At 42.5% G+C, this 22,869-nt stretch overlaps 1 protein-coding gene and 1 pseudogene across 1 annotated transcript; one reads left to right on the forward strand and one right to left on the reverse strand.

The window, feature by feature from the left end:
- The first annotated feature begins 8,141 nt into the window (after positions 1-8,141).
- On the forward strand, positions 8,142-13,952 carry LOC139382599 (dicarboxylate carrier UCP2-like; annotated as a pseudogene).
- A 2,601-nt stretch (positions 13,953-16,553) lies between these two features.
- On the reverse strand, positions 16,554-19,478 carry LOC139382821 (vacuolar protein sorting-associated protein 37D-like). The gene is made up of 4 exons (XM_071127051.1): positions 19,353-19,478; positions 17,413-17,584; positions 17,183-17,262; positions 16,554-17,063 (listed from the first exon to the last, which is right to left on the reverse strand). The coding sequence occupies exons 1-4, from the start codon at positions 19,476-19,478 to the stop codon at positions 16,554-16,556; spliced, it is 888 nt and encodes a 295-aa protein (XP_070983152.1).
- Positions 19,479-22,869: the final 3,391 nt, after the last annotated feature.

Here is a 22,869-nt window from a genome sequence, read left to right on the forward strand (position 1 = left end):
TATCCACATCATTTTCCTACTTCATGATGCCATCTCTATTGTGAAGTGCACTAGTCCCTCCTGCAGCAAAGCACCCCCACAACATGATGCTGCCACCCCCGTGCTTCACGGTTGGGATGGTGGTCATCAGCTTGAAAGCCTCCCCTTTTTTCCTCCAAACATAACGATGGTCATTGTGGCCAAACATTTCTATTTTTGTTTCATCAGACCAGAGGACATTTCTCCAAAAAAGTACGATCTTTGGAAATTGCTCCCAAGGATGGGGCTTTGGTTTTGGCTGATTTCTTTGGATTTGCCCATGATGTCACGCAAAGAGGCACTGAGTTTGAAGGTAGGCCTTGAAATACATCCACAGGTACACCTCCAAATGATTCAACTGATGTCAATTAGCCTATCAGAAGCTTCTAAAAGCCATGACATCATTTTCTGGAATTTTCCAAGCTGTTGAAAGGCACAGTCAACATAGTGTATGTAAACTTCTGACCCACTGGAATTGTGAAACAGTGAATTATAAGTGAAATAACCTGTCTGTAAACAATTGTTGGAAAAATTACTTGTGTCATGCACAAAGTAGATGTCCTCACCGACTTGCCAAAACTATAGTTGTTAACAAGAAATTTGTGGAGTGGTTGAAAAACGAGTTTTAATGACTCAAACCTAAGTGTATGTAAACTTCAGACTTCAACTGTATGGTGTTATTGTATTTCAACCAAGTTGCAAGTGTCCACTCGGGCTGTGGAAAATTGTTCTTATGCACACACATACAGTCGGTGGCAAAAATTGTTTTGAGAATGACACAAATATTAATTTTCACAAAATCTCCTGCCTCAGTTTGCATATACTCCAGAATGTTATAAAGAGTTATCAGATGAATTGCAATTAATTGAAAAGTCCCTCTTTGCCATGCAAGTTAACTGAATCCCCCAAAAACATTTCCACTGCATTTCAGCCCTGCCACAAAAGGACCAGCTGACATCATGTCAGTGATTCTCTCGTTAACACAGGCGTGAGTGTTGACGAGGACAAAGCTGGAGATCGCTCTGTCATGCTGATTGAGTTCGAATAACAGACTCGAAGCTTGAAAAGGAGGGTGGTGCTTGGAATCATTGTTTTTCCTCTGACAACCATGGTTTCCTGCAAGGACATACGTGCCGTCATCATTGCTTTGCACAAAAAGGGCTTCACAAGCAAGAATATTGCTGCCTGTAAGATTGCACCTAAATCAACCATTTATCGGATCATCAAGAACTTCAAGGAGAGCAGTTCAATTGTTGTGAAGAAGGCTTCAGGGCGCCCAAGAAAGTCCAGCAAGCGCCAAGACCGTCTCCGAAAGTTGATTCAGCTGCGGGATGGGGGCACCACCACTACAGAGCTTGCTCAAGAATGGCAGCAGGCAGGTGTGAGTGCATCTGCATGCACAGTGAGGCAAAGACTTTTAGAGGATGTACTGGTGTCAAGAAGGGCAGCAAAGAAGCCCCTTCTCTCCAGGAACAACATCAGGGAGAGACTGATATTCTGTAAAAGGTACAGGGATTGGACTGCTGAGGACTGGGGTAAAGTCATTTTCTCTGATGAATCCCCTTTCCGATTGTTTGAGGCATCTGGAAAAAAGCTTGTCCGGAGAAGACAAGGTGAGTGCTACCATCAGTCCTGTGTCATGCCAACAGTAAAGCATCCTGAGACCATTCATGTGTGGGGTTGCTTCTCAGCCAAGGGAGTGGGCTCACTCACAATTTTGCCGAAGAACACAGCCATGAATTAAGAATGGTACCAACACATCTTCCGAGAGCAACTTCTCCCAACCATCCAGGAACAGTTTGGTGACGAACAATGCCTTTTCCAGTATGATGGAGCGCCTTGCCATAAGGAAAAAGTGATAACTAAGTGGCTCTGGGAACAAAATATCGATATTTTGGGTCCATGGCCAGGAAACTCCCCAGACCTTAAAACCTCTTGATGCACCCATCCCATTAGCGGGATCATTTTCGTCAACATCCGCTGAATTGCAGAGCGCCAAATTCATATTAAATTACTAAAAATATTACATTTTCATGAAATCACAAGTGCAATATAGCAAAACACAGCTGAGCTTGTTGTTAATCCACCTGGCGTGTCAGATTTCAAAAAAGCTTTTCGGCGAAAGCATACCAAGCGTTTATGTAAAGACATCTCTCTCAGTAGACAAAACATTACAAACAGCTAGCAGCCAAGTAGATTGGTCACGAAAGTCAGAAAAGCAATAAAATGAATCGCTTACCTTTGATGATCTTCGGATGTTTGCACTCGCGAGACTCCCAGTTACACAATAAATGTTCCTTTTGTTCTATAAAGATTATTTTTATATCCAAAATACCTCCATTTGGTTGGCGCGTTATGTTCATAAATCCACAGGCTCGAGCGGTCAAGACATCGCAGACGAAATTTCCAAATAGTATCCCAAAGGTTCTTAGAAACATGTCAAACGTTTTTTATAATCAATCCTCAGGTTTTTTTTTACAATATATAATCAATAATATTTCAACCGGGACTGTAGCTTCTTCAATAGGAGAGAGAAATGTCTGCTCCAAGCTGTTGCACATGCAAAACGCTGCTGGCACCCAGCCATACAATGACGTGATGTGATCTTTCTCGCTCGTTTTTCAAAATAAAAGCCTGAAACTATGTCTAAAGACTGTTCACACCATGGGAAAGCCATAGGGAAAAAAACAACACATTCTGACAAACTCCAAGCATTGATTTTGCAAGAATGGGCTGTCACCAGTGTGGCCCAGAAGTTAATTGACAGTATGCCAGGGCAGATTGCAGAGTCTTGAAAAAGAATGGTCAACACTGCAAATATTGACTATTTGCATCAACTTCATGTAGTTGTCAATAAAAGCCTTTGACACTTATGAAATGCTTGTAATTATACTTTACTATTCCATAGTAACACCTGACAGAAATATCTAAAGACACTGAGGCAGCAGACTTTGTGGAAATTAATATTTGTGTCATTCTCAAAACCTTTGGCTACGACTGTACACAACGGATCTGAAGATTCAGAGGTGAATAAATCTCTTGATGTTAACCATTGTTTCCATATTTATTACCACAATCGGGTTTTATTGACCTATGCATTCTAACTGTTCCTGGGACATCCACGAGTCAAAATATAAAACCCTGCTTTTTAACTTGCTCCTCAGTTCAGTGTTCCACATAATATAAACAGGTTGAGGGTATAGATGACCTTACCCTCAACTTAAAAGAAAGCAACCTTCAATGTATCTGTTTCACCATCCTCTGGAGGAATTGAAAACAAAATAGCTGCTGAAATCTTATCAGCCAGAGAGGCACATGGCCTTACAGCATGTTAATAACGTTTCACACCAATCTGGCTAATTATGAGATTGTAGCTTGGGCTAACCTTGCAAAAATCTAGTGTCTCTCCTCAAGTTTTTAGGGCACAGTTCTGTCTCTAGAAGCCTTGCCTTTCCATATCATAATTATAACTATAAATTATCTAACCCAAATTTAGAATGACAGTTCTTAGCGGTCCATGTTGGTTCTATCACTTTAATTTAAGACCCTCACTTTTCTCATCACTTGTGGTAATGACAGATTGGTATTTCAATGCATTCTTAGTCTAAATTACTTTGTTATGCAGTGTGCAGAGCTCCACAATCAACCTAATACCCCAAGTAAACCATTTTGGATAAGTTTAAATCAATTACGGGCACAGTTAACCACCCCCCTTCACGACACTCATTCTTTCTGACGTTTGTTCATGTTCTTCTTCAGATAATGTTTCAGTTCGTCCTTTTAATGGCACATGTTCAAAGTGGATGGCCCTTGATAATGTCTCTCACCTAAGCCGCCACTGTCCTTTACTGTCATTATGTAATGTTCTTTTTCATACCAGTACACCAGCAGCATGAGAGAAGTTTGGACTGTCGTTCTGAGCAAGGCAGTTAGCCCACTGTTCACCGAGCGTCGATTATGGCAGCCCCCTGCACCGCTCTGATTCAGAGGGGTTGGGTTAAATGCGGAAGACACATTTCAATTGAATGCATTCAGTTGCACAACTGACTAGATCCCCCTTTCCCTTATTTGACTGTATTGTATTGTCCAATTGTTGAGCCCTACCAAACCCTGGCTAAACGGCCCAGTACGTCACTGGGGCCAAGCTTCCTGCCACTCAGGACCTATATACTAGACGGTGTCAGAGAAAGACTCCAGTCATCCAAGTCATAGACTGTTTTCTCTGCTACCAAGTCTAGGTTAAAAAGGCTCTTTAATAGCTTCTACCCTCATGCCATAAGACTACTGACTAATTAATCAAATGGCCACCCAGACTATTTACATTGACCCCCCCCCCCCCCCCCCCCCCCCCTAGTAGTAAACAGCTACTCACTGTTTATCATCTATGCATAGTCACTTTACGCCTACCTACATGTACAAATGACCTCAACTAACCTGTACACCCCTCACATTGACTTGGTACTAAATCAGTCCTGATTAGAGTGGAAGCATGAAACAAAGCAATAGAACTGACTTTGAGGTCCAGATTTTAATTTGAGGGCTCAAGCAAATCTGGATTTATGTATAAACTGCTCATCAGGACCTTGATTTGCTGAAGTAGGTGTGTTAGAGCAGGTTTTGGAACAAAAGCCTGCAACCCAGTAGTTCTCCAGGAGGCGATTCCACAAATAATTGATGACTAGGATTTGTGAACGTTGATTTTAGTTTCACCCTCCATGACGATGGTGGATCTAAAAATTACTGTATTGTACAGAACAGTGCTGCACTGCTGCTCTCTGGTGGTAACTGGTGCTGGTAATGAGTTGGGGTGGAGCAGGGTTGCCATGTCTGCTGTTTTCTGACAAAACTGTGTACTTTGAAAACAACGTCGCGGGTGAAAATGTATTGGTCGCGGGTTACAGTTTTTTTGAGCTACTTCTAAATTGCACCGCGGCCGCCATGGCATTATTTTCACTATGACTTGCTGCAGTTGACTACCAGTAAGAGGCAGTCTGTTACTGAGTGAGTGGTGGGGAGGGGGAGGGCTGGAGGGGTGTGTGTGCGTTGAGACTGAGCGCTGCAGGAGGCAGCCGAGTCACGTGAGTGACAACTTTTTACCAGACATCGGTCAAAACAAATCGTGTTTGTCACATGCTCTAATACAACACGTGTAGACATTTTTTTTGTTTGTTTTATCTTTATTTAACCAGGCAAGTCAGTTAAGAACAAATTCTTATTTTCAATGACGGCCTAGGAACAGTGGGTTAACTGCCTGTTCAGGGGCAGAACGACATATTTGTACCTTGTCAGCTCTTATTTTTCTTAAAACTGCATGTTGGTAAAGGGCTTGTATGTAACCATTTCGGCGGCAAGGTAGCCTAGTGGTTAGAGTGTTGGACTGGTAACCGGAAGGTTGCAAGAGTACAGCAGTGGCTTTCACTGTTAGTCTGACCCTGAGATGGGAGAAACGGTATTAGGTTGCAAGTTCAACCTTCCGGTTACCAGTCCAACACTCTAACCACTAGGCTACCCTGCCGCCGAAATGGTTACATACAAGCCCTTTACCAACATGCAGTTTTAAGAAAAATAAGAGTTAAGAAAATATTTACTAAATAAACTAAAGTAACAATTAGGGATGCACGATATATCGGTAAGCATATCAGAATCAGACGATATTAGCAAAAAATGTCAACATCGGCATCGGACTGATGTCTAGTTTAACGCCGTTGTGCAAAACCTATGTCAAAGCTGACGTGCAAACCTATATAACGTAGGTAGATGACGTAATGACGCCATGAAAAATACAGCGCTACACGTGCATTCCTAACCTAGCCCACAATGTCTGCTGTGTGGATCTATTTAGAAGTTTCAAAGGAAGATAACAAAAAGGCCGTTTGTGCTGCTATTATTTCCAGAGGAGGGGATAAAGTGAAATCTTTCAATTAGGGATGCACCGATATGACATTTTTGGCCGATACCGATAACCAATATTTTCATTGACAAAAAACCCGATACCGATACAATAACCAATATTTTAAAAAATTACGGCCTTTTAAGTATTCTAGTACAGATAGTTGAAGATAGTTGTTTCTTGTCTGCATCGAAGTAGCGGTCCTTGTACCTAGCATCGAGCATGGTGGTGTAACAGTATAAGTTTAGACCGTCCCCTCGCCCATACCCGGGCGCGAACCAGGGACCCTCTGCACACATCAACAACAGTCACCCACGAAGCATCGTTACCCATCGCTCCACAAAAGCCGCGGCTCTTGTAGAGCAAGGGGAACTACTACTTCAAGGTCTCAGAGCAAGTGACGTCACCGATTGAAACGCTATTTGGTGCACACCGCTAACTAAGCTAGCCGTTTCACATCCGTTACACTCACCCCCCTTTTGACCTCCTCCTTTTCCGCAGCAACCAGTGATCCGGGTCAACAGCATCAATGTAACAGTATAACTTTAAACCGTCCCATCGTCCATACCCGGGCGCGAACCAGGGACCCTCTGCACACATCAACAACAGTCACCCACGAAGCACCGTTACCCATCGCTCCACAAAAGCCGCGGCTCTTGCAGAGCAAGGGGAACTACTACTTCAAGGTCTCAGAGCAAGTGACGTCACCGATTGAACCGCTATTTAGCGCGCACCGCTAACTAAGCTAGCCGTTTCACATCCGTTACAATGGCGACACAGTAAAGAGGCTAAGAGAGAATTCCATCGAATTGCATGTTCACAGCATGAGAACCAGCACATTCTTGAGCATGCGATACGGCTTTCCTCAGTACAAAATCCTAGTCGACCCACTGTGCTGTCAGACTCAGCATGCTCATGGGGCTCACATCGCTGGTCCAAATGTCAGTCGTGAAGCTAATAGCAGTGACGCCCATAGCAAGTAGCTCATGGATGTGCGCTTCAACAATACTGTGTAACTCCGCCAGGGCAACATCTGAAAAATAGCGCCTACTTGGAAGTGTGTCCTGGTGCTCGAGGTGCTCGACCAGTCGGCGAAAGCCAACATCATCCACCACAGAGAACGATTGATTGTCAAGGGCAATGAATTCCATTATCTTGGCTTTAATGGATTTCGTCTTTAAGTTGTCTCACAGAAATGTTCTTACTCTTTCAAATGCCTGCTCGGCTTGAACTTGTTTAGTTGTTGGAATTGTGTGCTTAGTTTTTTCTGCTTTTGTTCTAAGTAGTCACTAAACGTCTGGGGGTGATGCACTTTCAAATTAGTAATTAGATTTGTGGTATTTGTTTATCAAGTTGTTTCAAAATTTCGCTGCTCAATGTTATCCATACAAGTCCAGGATTTCAGGGCCCATAGGGCTCTGGTCAAAAGTAATGCACTATATAGGGAATAGGGTGCCACTTGGGATGTATCCTTCCAGTAGGGTCATCCATTTTGATTGTGTCCTTTAACACCTTGTTGATGATTGATGGTTGTGAGTCCTGTGTTGTCTCCTTGGCAGGCTGTCTTCTAGCTGAGCGTAGTGGAGGGCTGCCTAGATGTTGTGTGTCCTACGTAATGGCGGACTCTGCTGAACCAGTCACCACAGCTCCCATAGCAGACAGTCACTGCCCTGTTTGAGACCGCCAGCATGAGTACAGGTAGACTACCTTTGTACCATCTATATACATAGCTTACTCCAAAGGTTTAGACAACACATACTGTTTATTTAATATTCCATTTTAATGGGCCCAAAGATTCAATGGTTAACAATTCATATTATTGATTGTTTGGATGATTATGAACAAATGTGCTGATGAGATTATTGGAACCAGCTTAGTTGAGAATGCCCTCTGTCAGACCATGTCATGATGAACTGATCTACTGTTTGATAAACACAGGCTACTTCTTCCGGATCCACAACAATCCCTTGTGTTCAAAGTCTGGCATAAAGGAGGTACAGTACAGCAATGTAGTAACACACAATAACACACACACAATAGTAACTCTAGCTAACAGACAACAATTCTTGATGTTTTAATATGTGGAATGCTCTTCTTCATTGGTCTTGCCTTTTTAGATGTGGAGTGGGTGATTGGGTTTGCCTCAGTGGACCTGTCCCCTCTCCTGTCAGGCTTCCAGTCAGTGTGTGGCTGCTACAACATCACTGTCTTCAATAGCCAGTGACAGCTCAAAATGTCTGTCTCCCCCCTGAAGGGAGTCCAGGAGCTGCGGGGTCAGAGACAGGCAGTGTGTGACGACTGCAACAAAGACACCTCAGTGAGTACAGCAGTGGCTTTCACTGTTAGTCTGACCCTGAGATGGGAGAAACGGTATTAGGTTCTTCCTAAAGCATCTTAGCATTTAGTAAGTAGCCTTGTCTGAGCCATAACGGCTCATAATAATCACAAAAGGATTTGGGTGCATCAGTGTTTTCTTCTACTTGAAGATCTGTGTGGGTTTAACAGCCGTGGTGTGTGTGTTTATTTGTCAGGCTCTGTTCCAGACCCTCCTCCTCTAGTACCACACCACAGCCACCCACATACAGCAGCTTCCCCTCCCACATCAGCCACTACACAGAGCAGAGGATCAACTCCACACCCCAACAATCTCGACAGGCTGCTGTCAGAAAGGTACTGTAGGGCTCGTCTCTCTAGCTCTGTCCCTCACAATTCTTTCTTTAACATGTAAGAAATGCTTTTCAATGAGAAGCAATATAAAGTGTATGGTATCATACACACCTGCCTGAAATTCACTTTGGAGAACCACTTTAACAAATGTAATGGTTACATTGGGGGGGTAGTGGGCCGCCCCACCAGTGCTGCTGCGAGGGACGCCCATCCCTCCAGCTCAGTTCTGTTCTCAGCACTCGGGTACTGTACCTCCTTCCACACCTCACAGGCTGTGTCCCAAATGTAATCCTGTTCCCTATGTAGTGCACTACATTTGACCAGGGCCCACAGGGCAGGACTGTGTTTACTGTATACCCACACAGAAAGTTTCACCAATGTAACTTTTCAGTCAGGAATGTGCTTGTTGTGTTTTTGGATGACATCCAGAGGTACTTCAGCTGTGAGTTGTCCACCCCTACCTTCCTCTCTCCAGACTGGATGAGCACAGGGACAGACTCCTCTCAGTTCCTCCTCAAGTCCACCCACCTGGTTGGGGATGTTAATAACCTCATCAGTGGTGAGATGCTTTCACATCTCCTAGATGGTACCTTATTCCCATAGGGCTCTGTTCAAAAGTAGTGCACTATATAGGGACTAGGGTGTGATTTGGGACACAAACCTTGTGGCGAAATCATGCACGGAGCTTTCACTATGCGCTGCCACTTTAAGAGCGCATCAGCAGTAAGGAAGGAGGAATTAAAGACCGCTCTTTCAGCGCTCTGGGAGGGAGTTCTTGGTTGGCGCGACAGTTTGATTGGGTGTGCTATGCTGCAGATGTCCTTGTTCATTTTCAGCGTGTGTAGTTTATGAAGTATTTAACTCAATCATCGCTGTGACCGCTCTAGGTCGTGGTTGTTATCGTTTGGGACCGCAGCCGGTTATGGATTAGTAGCAACTTTGTTGCAAAGCTTTGACATACAAACCGTCAGACGGTCAGACAGTACACCGGCACACCTGAAGACCACAGCTAAGATCTCTTGTTCTTCCCTCTATCGTTCCAGTGCTTTACCCTGCAACAGACTTTCTATTTTTCAAATACACTTCCCATTGAAGTTCATTAAAGCTGGACTATAATTGCCCTGCCAGAAGTATTTGGGTGGATATTTTAGTTAAAAGGAAGGTTGCTTTCAAGTTGTGTATTGTATTTGAACTGTATTGGGATGGGGTGTACTAATGACATGTGGCAGAGAAGATTGTGGACATTTTAAGGCCTTTGTTTTGTCTATGAACACCCCCCACATTCATACCTTCTGCACTCCTCCACTGGAAGGTAATACAGATTATTGTAAATCCTCTGATGACAGGGTTCTTGTAAATTGTTTCTAATGAAGTTACCGTTCAATTGATCTGCCATTTATTATTGTATGAGACATTATTGATGGGGTTACCCTGTGCTGTGAAGTGTGTCTTCTATTTTCTCTCCACTGGCTATCTGGCAAACAGGCTACCCTTTAGGCAGTCTCTTCTGCTGATGTGTGTGGGTCTGATAGTGGTACTCTCTCTATTCTACTCTTTTCCTTTCGGCATGGTTAATACCTGCCTGGCGCTCAAACAAAATCTTTATATTTACCCCTCTCTAATAAATACCGCTACAACCTATCCAAAGGGTGTCCAAAATATGTTACTTAATGTGTAAGTCTTGGGGATTTCCTTGTTGATTACATTATTATTATTACTTATTACAGTCAGGCCACTCAACACTTCCCTCTCCTTTCTAAAAGGTCTACAGGAACATAATTGCATGGAGACGATACTGTAACGTCTGCTTCCAACTCTCACACTCAAACACGTAGATCCCCCTGAACACAGCTCACTTTCCAGCTCACACTGTCAAACACACAGATCCCCTGAATGCTGCTCACTCTCCAGATCCCAATCCCCTGAATTCTGATCACCTGTTCACACATCTGTATGTCATCGCACACTATTTAGTTCAGTTCTTTGCACCCTTTTATTGTGAGGTATTGTTTGTTTTGTGAGCTCTGTTTTTTCCCGTAATTTAATCCTGTGTATGATAGTTTTTGCCTGCCTCACTAACGACGCCTTTTGCCTATTCCCTGACTGTACTTTAGCCTATCGGATTTCCTGTTATCTCCCTATTGCCTGATCTCCCGGATTATGTTACTAGCCATTTCCCTGCCTGTACTGTTGCACCTTTGGACCCCCTGTGTATGACCTTCTGCCTGCCCCTGGACCCAGCTACCTGCCTCCTCCTGTGTATGACCTTCTGCCTGCCCCTGGACCCAGCTACCTGCCTCCTCCTGTGTATGACCTTCTGCCTGCCCCTGGACCCAGCTACCTGTCTCCTCCTGTGTATGACCTTCTGCCTGCCCCTGGACCCAGCTACCTGCCTCCTCCTGTGGTTTTATACAATTAACACCTGCTGCACCCTGCACTTAACCAGCTCTCTGTCTCCCATCGTGTTCATTACAGATGAGGAGGCAGTGGTGTAGCCCAGGCCTCTGAATGAGGTCACATCTCTAACAGACAGAACCAGCCCCTTGTCCAGCCTGCTGTCAGACCCAGACCTGGCCTCTCTGGATAGGCTGGAGGCAACAGGGGAGCACCAAGCCTTAGACTACTCCTACCACCCCAGCCTCACCCAACAGGGGGGGAGAGGGAGAAGTTGGGTCTACAGACTGACACCCTGGAAGCTTGGAGCTCTGGTGAGCCCATAGGCAGTACACTAGAGGAGAGGGAGCAAAATGTTTTATTTCCTTAACTTACCTTATTTGCACTCACTGTATATAGACTTTTTGTTTTCCTTTGTTCTACTGTATTATTGACTGTATGTTTTGTTTATTCCATGTGTAACTCTGTGTTGTTGTATGTGTTGAATTGCTACGCTTTATCTTGGCCAGGTCGCAGTTGCAAATGAGAACTTGTTCTCAACTAGCCTACCTGGTTAAATAAAGGTGAAATAAATTTTAAAAAATGAACACAATGGTTGACATTTAAATATTTGCAGTGAAGACAGAAGAGACCAAGAGAGCATCAAAGATATTTGCATCTCATTTTAAGGATGAACATTAGCACTTTCTCTAAATACTATTTGATATTGTGTGTTGTGATGTATATACGGTTGGGTGTATGTTTTCTAAAGGTTTATGAATGTCCACACATCTTGATTACATAAGTCGCTGCTCATGTACAGTGCTTTCTAATTATGTAAAGAATGTGAATTTAATTTAAATATTGGTTTTATTAATTAAATGGTTTGCCAGTGTAACTGATGTTTTTCTGTGTATTTATTATTGCTGTGTGCACCCATGATCAAGGATTGTCACAGGGGAAGAAAAAAATTCAAGTAGTCAACAGGATTGACAAACCTGTCTGGTTGTCCTTGTTTTTCCAACAAAGGGATGAACAGTTTGTTCTTAAAGTGATGTCACCTTTGTTTGGATTTCTGCAGGTGTCCGGGGTTAGTGGGCTAGTGTTCTATTCTGTGTCCCAAGGCAGTCACACACTATTCAAGAGCCACTTCTGTTCCTGATACCAGAGACTGCTCAGGCACACAGCCTATCAAGGACATGTATGCATTGGCTGAGTAGATGGGTGGCCACACCACTTATGGAGTGTTACATAATTATTATAAAGTCTAAGTTGGGTCTATGCTATTTCAACTAGTCTTATTGCCTTGGCTCCCTGCTGCAAATTAAATTCATTGTTTGTAAGACCTACGGTATCTTGCAAATCGGTTTGTTCAGTATTACTGAAGGTTACCAATTTTTGATAGATATAACTAAATGCATGTTTTTAAGGTTCAACAGAACATTGACTGTTATGATCTGTGAAACTGACATAATTTAGCATAATGTATTCTGCCTTAGACCGCTGCGCCATTCAGGTATGCTAGTATGGTCATTGCAATGTAGCCATGCTTTACATAATGATTGCGTAAAGGTATTCTGTCTTGATTAAATAGTCACTAGGATTACTCTCAAGACAGATGAATTAACACTCGTGTTTGTCTTTCTTAAATCCAGGGCGATTCCAAGTCCTCTGAAGGGAAGATGGTGAAGTACAGAGGTGTGGTTTGGCACCATCAACACCATAGTGAAGATGGAGGGGCCCAGGAGCCTCTACAACGGCCTAGTGGCGGGTCTCCAGAGACAGATGAGCTTTGCCTCGGTCCGCATCGGTCTCTGACTCCATGAAGCAGTTCTACACCCCGGGAACAGACAGTACGAAACATACATTTTCAGTATAAAATACCAGTTTATTGATCTCTCAATCACATTTTTATCTGAGTTGGTGGAAGTAGAATATAAGGAATGTGGCTGAAAGAATATGGCTTGGTGTTTTATGACTGCATATCTCATCCTCGCTACTCCTCTCTACTCTCATAGATGCAGGCATTGGGAGTCGGCTGGTGGCAGGCTGTACGACCGGGGCCATGGCAGTAGCCTTTGCTCAGCCAACAGACATGGTGAAAGTGCAGTTCCAGGCTCAAGTAAGGGGAGCCGAAGGTGAAGGGGTAAAGAGATATAGCGGCATCATGGATGCCTACAGAACCATCGCCAGGACTGAGAGCATCAGAGGACTCTGGAAAGATAGGCCTACTGCAATTAGAAACACTACTTTTGCTTTACATGCATAAAAAGAAGATTCTGAAGTTATAATTGACAGTTTAATTAAAAATGTATCTTCCAGGTTGTGGCCCAAACATAACTCGTAACGACATAGTGAACTGTTCGGAGCTGGTGACTTATGACATCATCAAGGAACTTATCCTGAAGTATAACATCATGACTGGTAGGCAGGCATGTAATTTGTTTTACACCTACACGTTTACATTTGAATAGTTACAATTACTTCAAAGTGTATATTAAGTAATATAATTTTTATGTTTTATATATATATATTTTTTTACAGATAACCTGCCCTGCCATTTCACGGCAGCTTTCAGTTCTGGATTCATCACCACTATTGTGGCGTCTCCTGTAGATGTAGTGAAGACCCGGTTCATGAACTGTTCAGCTGGAAAATACAACAGTACTATTAACTGCGCTGTTACAATGATGAGAAACGAGGGACCCAAAGCCTTCTATAAAGGGTGTGTAGTGATCAAAAGCCAAATTGCTTTCAAATCATCTTTAGCTGAATCAAGACAATTCCAAGATATGAACAGTGAATTAAGCAAATCGTTCTGCTTGGTTAAATAATCTGATTCAGGTTCATGCCTTCTTTCCTTCATGTTGGCTCCTGGAACATTGTAAGGTTTGTCACAAATTAGCAAATCAAGATGCATGTGATGAGATCTCAGCAGTCCTGGGAGTCTCTTTATCTAACCTGTATCATCCTGACGGACTGCTGTGTGGATTTCTCCTACTGACTATGATGTTCAAAACTATGACCGCTTGTACAGGCAGAGCACATCTTCATTTAAAGGAGGAACCACACAAGTATTAGCCTGGTCCCAGATCTGTTTGTGCTCTTGCCAACTCCATTGATGTCCTTGTCAAGCCTTGACAATGATTGACAAGGAGTTGGCATGATGGCACAAACAGACTGGCACTCAGGCTACGAGTCTGACTTCTGTACAGGAACATACACTCCCTGCAGGGATGTGTGACCCCACGTGTATCCATGATGCCTTGTACCAGAGACTATGGGCCACACAGACTATTGATACAACTTTGTGACTCAATAATGGAATTAATGGCCCGACAGACTAGCGTCGGTTTATGTAGCTTGTGTTTACAGTAGGTTAGGGATGATATATTATGCTTCCCCGCTGGTCTATAAGGTTCATAATGTGACCATCAAATGTTATTTAAGTTATGTATTATGCCTATTTGTAACGTGAGAACTTTTCCTCAAAACATCCATGATCATTTATTTTTTGTTTAATGCCTAATCCTGGTGGTTTTGTATTCATAACAAATAATCCAACATTCTAGTAAACAATCCAATGCCATAACCATTAGCTTTTAGATAAGGAGGTGGTACTGTTCATATTACCACTGCATGTGAAGTTGTTTTATTACTTTATTACTGCTGGTATACAGTAACTGCAATTTTGGAACAAGTCTTGAAGAGTCCAAAATAATTATGAATGTTGGATGTCCTAAATATGTTATTTATTATGTCATGTTGTGCTATTTTAGGAGTAAAATATAATTTATTATTAGTAAAATAACTACATGGTTATTTGGTTGTCTGTGGTAGCCTTTTTCTGCTTAGTGTTCAGAGTTGAGTGCCAAATGACTCCGTATTCCCTATTGAAATCACATGTATTTGTCCCATACTTAGTAAACAACAGGTGTAGACTAACGGTGAAACGCTTACTTATGGGGCCTTTTCCAACAATGCATAGTTAAATATAAATGTAAAAAAAAATGTAAATAGTGACATGAGGAATAAATACACAGTGAATAACTAAGTAAAAATAAATGAAGCTAATTACAGGGAGTACCTGTACTGACTCGATGTGCAGGGGTGCACTACTTTTGACAGGGCCCATGGGGAATAGTGTGCCATTTGGAATGCAGAACACAGGTGCTTGTTAGTTAGAGAACATTCACAGAACTAGGTCAGCCAAAGCTGCCCCACATGTATTCTTACACTATTAAACCCCTCTAAGAGTCACCCAATACCTACTATACCAACGGATAGTGACACAGATACCCCATAATCCCTATACACATAGCTAGTTGTTCTAGGAAGGAAACATAAACACCCTCATGAAGATGTATTCCTGAGTGATAGCCTTATTTGGTACTGCTGTGCATTGAAGAGGTTCCTTACAGATACTTTTCAATGATGGGATAGTGTCATTAAATATAAACTCCTTTAGTAATTGTGATCCTTTGTAGCATCATTTGTGGCATGCAAATGGTATCTAGTGCTCACCTATTGAAATAAAATAACTTGAGCCCATTAACTTCAACCAAGAAAGGAGAGACACAGAGATGTGGAGTTGACAGGCGCATGATGATTAGATGACAGATGAGAAAATTGCCCAATTTGAGCCGCTTAGGACAATAGGGGCTGCTGACATAGCTGTAACAGAAGTAAGCTGTCTGACAAAGGCCTTCACATCCTCCGCATCACTAATCAGCCCCTGTAAACTCACTGGCCTCTCTCTGACAGCTAATTAGTGCAGTGAGCTTGATTAGGCTAGATGGCAGTCTGGCTAACCCTATGGCTGATCAGGCGAATCCTTGGTCTGGTGATCCACGTAACTGGGGGAACAAATGACAGCCACTGAGTACTGTAGACAGTGTTAGTCATTCAATGGAATCAGGCAACTGTGCTTTCATTAAAAAAATGTCAAAGACTCCACTCACCCAAGTCATAGACTGTTCTCTCTGTTACCGCACGGTCCTAGCGCCAAGTCTAGGACCAAAAGGCTCCTTAAGAGTTTCTACCCCCAAGCCCTAAGGCTGCTGAACATCTAATGAAATGGCTACCTGGACAATTTACATTGACCCCCCCCTGTATTGTAACCTGGATTTTCGGTACAATGATTCAACATTAGGTTCGGATGTAATAAAAAGTATAGTGAACATGTGTAATTTTGAGGCTTGAAGAAACTGTCAGTTTGACAGTTCTAGATGTGGTCCTTGGCTGACCTTAGCAAGAGTCTCTGTGCAGAGAGGATGATCTGAGCTATCAAATATAGCTAGGTGAAGCATTCAAGTTCACCTTGTGACCCACTGCACTGAGGCACAGTGAGTTCAGGGTTTTCCTAACCCAAGAAAGCATTGATGCCTACAGTATGATGTTCCAATGACACGAGGGGAGCCTGGATATGAAACAAAACCCACAATGTGTTTATTCAACGCTCTTAATCAACTTGTTTCTTTTGTCAATCAATTCTCAATGAACTTGTTTCACATGTGGGGTACTGTTTTACAGACACAATCATAAAGTACACAAATTCATTATAGTCCAGAGAGTAACAGTTGATGTCTTTTTTTACCCAACAGTGTCAATGTGGTGGTGGGTCCTGCTGAAGATGTCTGGACTGTATGTTGTTGAGTCGCTGCAGACGTACAGGCCTGGCTGGCCACCTGGGAGCATGTCCCTTTCCATACACTCTAAGGCCCACAGGTTGACATGTGTCAAAAGGTGAGGCTACAGGCCTCATAAGTTGAGCACTGTTGATGATGTGGTCACTCAGGGGCGGTAGATATGGACCCATCCGGAAGTGGACCGGAGCAGAGCTGACAGAGTGGTAGACATTAGGCAGAATAATAGCAGGGGTGAGGCCATAGAAAACATGGCAGATATTGGGATGGGGGCTCAGGGGGAAGTAAACTGATGGCTCCCTACTATTGTGATTCTCAGTGGGCCTTTGGGGTTTGTGTTCAGGCTTGATAAACTCTTGGATTTTCTCTGCCTGAACCAGACGAATATGGTAGAGCTTACAAGATCTTTGACATGACTCCACAAAATGCTCCAGGGATATTTTCCCATCTGTGAATCTCTGTGAGAGAGCCTATAAGATAGAAAGACACAATGTTTGGTATAGTCTACTATTACACTCAAATATGATATTAATATGATTGCTTAATTGATCATTTGATCATTTGTGTTACACAATTAGTCCAGCCTTACATCACATTCTTCTTCAGAGTGGGCCAGCTTGTTCAGAAGAAGCCACTGGACCATGTGAAGGCTTTGTTTCTCTACTAAAACTACCAGAAAGGCAACAGTAGATTTGTATAATGAAAGGGGCATAAGCACAGTTGTGACTAACTGACAAAATTGCAGAAGTAGTTAGTGAAAATGGCAAGTATTCTGAAACTTTGATGTTCCCAAAAATAATACAAAACAATTTGACTCACCAAGTTGGTTCTGTTTGGCTTGGATGATATTGGTGAATTTCTCCAGTTCCTGGTACTTCTTGGCTAACCATAGCTTACCAGTATTGAGCTCTGGCTCATGAGAGAGACTGGTCTCTGCCAATCTACTGTTGGAGACCAACACAGTCTCCTTTGCTCCCTGAAGCCCCTGAAACTGGACAGGATAATGACATTCAAAAAACATACAGTACATTCGGAAAATATTTAGACCCCTTCACTTTTTCCACATTTTATTCTAAAATTGATTAAATAAAACATGCTCCTCATCAATCTACACACAATACCCCATAATGACAAAGCGAAAACAGGTTTTTAGATTTGTTTGCAAAATTATAAAAAATAAAAAACAGAAATACCTTATTTACATAACTATTTGGATCTTTGCTATGAGACTCAAAATTGAGCTCAAGTGCATCCTGTTTCCATTGATCATCCTTGAGAAGTTTCTACAACTTGATTGGAGTCCACCTGTGGTAAATTAAATTGATTGGACATGATTTGGAAAGGCATAAGGTCCCACGGTTGAAAGGGCATGTCAGAGCAAAAACCAAGTCATGAGGTTGAAGGAATTGTCCATAGAGCTCTGAGACAGGATTGTGTCGAGGTACAGGGGAAGGGTACAACAAATGTAAGTGAAGGTCCCCCAGAACACAGTGGTCGCCATCATTCTTAAATGGAAGAAGTCTGGAACCACCAAGACTCTTCCTATAGCTGGCCAAACTGAGCAATTGGGGGAGGGCCTTGGTCAGGGAGTTGACCAAGAACCCAATGGTCACTCTGACAGAGCTCCAGAGTTCCTCTGTGGAGATGGGAGAACTATCCAGAAGGACAACCATTTCTACAGCACTCCACCAATCAGGCCTTTATGGTAGTGGCCAGACGGGAGCCACTCCTCAGTAAAAGGCACATGACAGCCTGCTTGGAGTTTGCATAAAGGCACCTAAAGGACTCTCAGACCATGAGAAACAAGATTATCTGGTCTGATGAAACCAAGATTGAATGATTTGGCCTGAATGCCAAGCGGCATGTCTGGAGGAAATCTGGCACCTTCCTTACAGTGAAACATGTTGGTGGCAGCATCATGCTGTGGGGATGTTTTTCAGCGGCAGGGACTGGGAGACTAGTCAAGATCGAGGGAAAGATGAAAGGAGCAAAGTATAGAGAGATCCTTGATGAAAACCTGCTCCAGAGCTCTCAGGACCTCAGACCGGGGTGAAGGTTCACCTTCCAACAGGACAATGACCCTAAGCACACAGCCAAGACAACGCAGGAGTGGCTTCGGGATAAGTCTCTGAATGTTCTTGAGGGGCCCAGCCAGAGCCCGGACTTGAACCTGATCGAACATCTCTGGAGAGACCTGAAAATAGCTGTGCAGGAACACTCCCCAACCAGGCTGACAGAGCTTGGGAGGATCTGCAGAGACGAATGGGAGAAACTACCCAAATACAGGTGTGCCTAGCTTTGTAGCGTCATACCCAAGAAGACTTGAGGCTGTAATCGCTGCCAAACGTGCTTCAACAAAGTCCTGAGTTGAGGGTCTGAATACTTATGTAAATGTAAAATTTCTACAAACCTGTTTTTGCTTTGTCATTATGGTGTATTTTGTTAACATTGATGAGGGGTAAAAAAATAAATTTCATCCATTTTACAATAAGGCTGTAATGTAACAAAAACATTTGGAAAAAGTAAAGGGGTATATTTTGTCATATCTTACTAATGATACTAATTATATCCTGTATTTGGTCATATTTTACAGGAGCGAATAACTATATTGCAATATTTGCTGACCTTAAAAAATATGCCCATTCTAATGTAAATAAAAAGTTTCATCATTAAAAAACAAGAAAGAAAACACTCTTTATACACACACAGTAACCACATCAAACTGTGTGTAAGATTTTCGGTAAATAAACGGGAAATACCTTTTGGCTGAATCTGATGATCTGGCTAATTTTTTCTTCATCCCGCAGAAGCTCCCGCAATTCAACAGTCCTCAAAACCCTTAATTGGTCAGTTACTGACTTTGAGTCGAAATGCCAAGGCATCATGTCCAAACAACAGACCTTTGATATGGAAATGTTCCTTTATTTGGACCCCATGATGCGCACCAGATGCTTAATTACGCACGAGCATCACCCAAGTAACCCGTAATGTCATGACAGTGACATTATCTTCACCATCAAACTGCAGTTTACCCGTCCAATGAAGAGCAACATAGAAAGCGCTCTAAAATAAAGATGGTATGTGTCGTCCTCTGCTGTAGGTTTTGAGAAGCACACGCGTTTCTGAGATGAGTACTGTATTACCAGTACATCGCGGGAGGGTCGTAACTAGTTACCCCAGCCACAAAGTCATAAACCCCGCCTATTTGTAGGGGTAGCGTTCAGGCTCACTCTAAAGACATCAGGGCCAATCAGAACACTCCGTTTCCTATACGGTCATTGCTATTACGTATCCTTTGGACGTCACTACATTGAAGTTAGTACCACCCTGCATCCCACTGCTGGCTTACTTCTGAAGCAAAACAGGGTGGGTCCTGGTCATTCCCTGGATGGGAGACCAGATGCTGCTGGAAGTGGAGTTGGAATGCCAGTGGGATGCACTTTTTCCTGTTTTTTTTATTTTTTTATATCCCATTGCCCCAGGGCAGTGAGTGGGGACATTGCTCTGTGTACGGTCTTTCAGAGGGGACACTGAACAGGTGTCCTCTGTGGACACGAATATCCCATTGCCTTTATCGTAAGAGTAGGGTTGTTAACCCTGGTGTTCAGGCCAAATTCCCAATCTGACCATCATGGCCACCTAATCATCCACAGCTTCCAATTGGCTCATTCCCCAGGTCTTTGCTGTAAAGGAGAATGTGTTCTCAGTCAATTTACCAAAATAAAATGTAAATGGTTAGGGTTTGGGGTAGCTGTGTGAAGCTAGCCACAATAAGGATTAGCCACATTAGTGGAATTTGCAGTTTGCCTTTAAAATAAAAGTCCCCCATTGAAAGTGATAGTGGAATAGTGCCATCTTTGAACTAGATAACGCTAATCAAGGTTGGAATCAATTTTGAGACTGCAGCTTAGAAATATCAGCCTACAGAGAGAAGGACGAGATTGGTCACCCACCGGTTGATCGTGATTCAACATCGATTAATTATTGAAACAATGAAACCGTCGACCGCATAAGTTGTGTTGCCGAGAGCTTAACTGATAATGAAAAAACAGAGATCTTATATAGGCCCTAAACACTTAGTCAGTCATTTTTACCCTTCCCATAAGCCACCATGGTCCATCTCCTGGTTATCTGCACGGGATGTTGTTTTACTTCCAACTCCGCTTAGTTTCCCAGATGCCAGGATGATGAGACAATGAGGCATTGTTCTAAACTCTTCCAGGCTCTCTCTATCTCGGGTCACATACACCACATCTTGTCTATAGAATGACAGCTTTTAGGTTTTTATCACCAAGTCATTGTCAGCTCAAGCTATCCCTAGCAAACCCCATTTCCTTAATCAGACGCCCAGACTAACTGCAGGAAGCTAGAGTGGAAACCATCTCTTTAACACAGCATTAGCAGAACATAAATATCTTACTGTTTGTTAAGGAAAGAGTTGTTAAATATCCACCAGGTAAATATGTATTTTTTCTGACACACCACTCAGCGCTACAACAAGCACTGCAGCATTAATGAATGAGTAGGAAAGTGTATCTATAGGCTTGCATTGTTGTTGTTGTTATTATTAGCAGCTTGGGTCTTTTTTAATATCAAGGAATATTTCTCTTTTTCTGTTCATAGGAGTAACAACATGAATGTGTGGATGAGGCAAAAATAATGTGGTGCGACTCGAGATTCGCCATCAGTTGGAAGATGGTGCCCCTTTTTGGTCAGTGTCAGTGGAGGGAAGGGAGAGCGGAGGGATGTTGAGAGGCAGACCTTCAATCTGCTGCTCTCTCCCTCTGCTGAGACTGACCATCAGATACAAGCACCATCAGCCCAGTAAAATAAAATATTGAAATGTATGCTCACTCGGCTGTGCCTCACAAGTACTGTAATACAACAATGGATCTACTACCAGTGTGATCATATAGCTTACCTCAAATTTTAGAATATAATGTTAAAAAAATGGCCCGAACAACAATGCATTGGCAGGGCAATTCAAGCAAAGCTAATATGCAGTGATAATGTATTGGGCCTATAGCTTACTGCAAAAAACTAATCTCTATAGTACTGTTTTTAATTGGTTAATGTTGCATAGGCTTACGTCATGTTAAACATTTTTTTAGTGGTAGATCTCGGGTTGCATTTTGTCTCAGAAAGTGACCTTGACTCAGTGATCTTAACACTATCAATGTTTCCCTTTACTGTGGCAATTGTGATCGAATCAATGCAATACTATTTTGTTGTAGGCGGAACTCATCTGAGTAGGATTCTATTACATTGACACGCATGACTCAGCCCACACTCTACACAGGCCGGTGTGGCATAAACAATCAGAGCTGAAGTAGACCTATATGCAAATAAACCATTGCCATATATGGATTTGTGCCATTTACTTTCAACTGGATTGTGTTTACAGCATGAGTGGTCATGAGTAGATGCACTTGTTTTAAGATCAAAGCGAGAGCTGCATGTAGCCACGTGCACATTTTGTTCATATCCTTTGCTAGTTAGTGAATTATTAGCACAGGTATAGATCATTTGTAGTCAAAAATAGGGGAGTAATTGCTTTCTACAAGAGCACAAAAGGTATACATTTTTGACATCTTTGAAAAGCGAGTAAGGTAAAGAGCTTTATTTTGTCTTAAAGGGGCAGTGTTGTATTTTGAGACAGGCTTTAATAAACTAAGTAGCTAATAGACAGAGGATAGTATAATTTGTCTGATTCTCTGTAATAATGGTATGAGAATAATAATGCATTTTATTTTGTAAAGTGGTTTCTTGCATCAAACAACACAACAACATTTTCAGTCACCTCCTTGTCTGAAGGTCAAGTGGATAAACAGGTTCATGTGAAGCCCTGCATGTTTTTTCAAAAGTCTCATGGAACGTAGGCCTACATTGAACACAACACATTGGCTGCTACTGTAGGCTGAATTATAGAACAGCTATTTCCATGTTAAAATGTTATGGGATGCATTTTCTCCATTGTTTTTGATGGTAGGCCACTCTGGTAGGCCTACATTATGATCAAATAGCCACAGTAGCCTACATGACCTCTGTTAAACCTGTAACTTAAAGTGGGTAGAGCGTCAGTGTTCACAGTAAATACGCACTGGAATTTGCACAGAAGTTTGCTCTCAGCAGACCTGAAATTTGCTCAGTGCCTGAAATGAATTAGAGTGAACATTAGTTGGAATGTTGTTATATAAATTCAACAAAAGACAATAATTAGTTAATTTGGCACAAAAAAGTAAAAATCTGTTGAAATCGCACTGTGGCTGAGGGTGG

Source organism: Oncorhynchus clarkii, chromosome 24, assembly GCF_045791955.1.
Source record: "Oncorhynchus clarkii lewisi isolate Uvic-CL-2024 chromosome 24, UVic_Ocla_1.0, whole genome shotgun sequence".
In the NCBI taxonomy this organism is placed as follows: Eukaryota; Metazoa; Chordata; class Actinopteri; order Salmoniformes; family Salmonidae; genus Oncorhynchus; species Oncorhynchus clarkii.

Excerpts from the sequence above, each read along its gene's own strand:
- LOC139382821 (XM_071127051.1), bottom strand. The coding sequence starts at position 19,478 with ATGATGCCTTGGCATTTCGACTCAAAGTCAGTAACTGACCAATTAAGG. Across the intron at positions 17,585-19,352 it reads TCATCAGATTCAGCCAAAAG|TTTCAGGGGCTTCAGGGAGC; the intron begins GTATTTCCCGTT and ends TATCCTGTCCAG. Across the intron at positions 17,263-17,412 it reads AGCCAAACAGAACCAACTTG|TTTTAGTAGAGAAACAAAGC; the intron begins GTGAGTCAAATT and ends CCTTTCTGGTAG.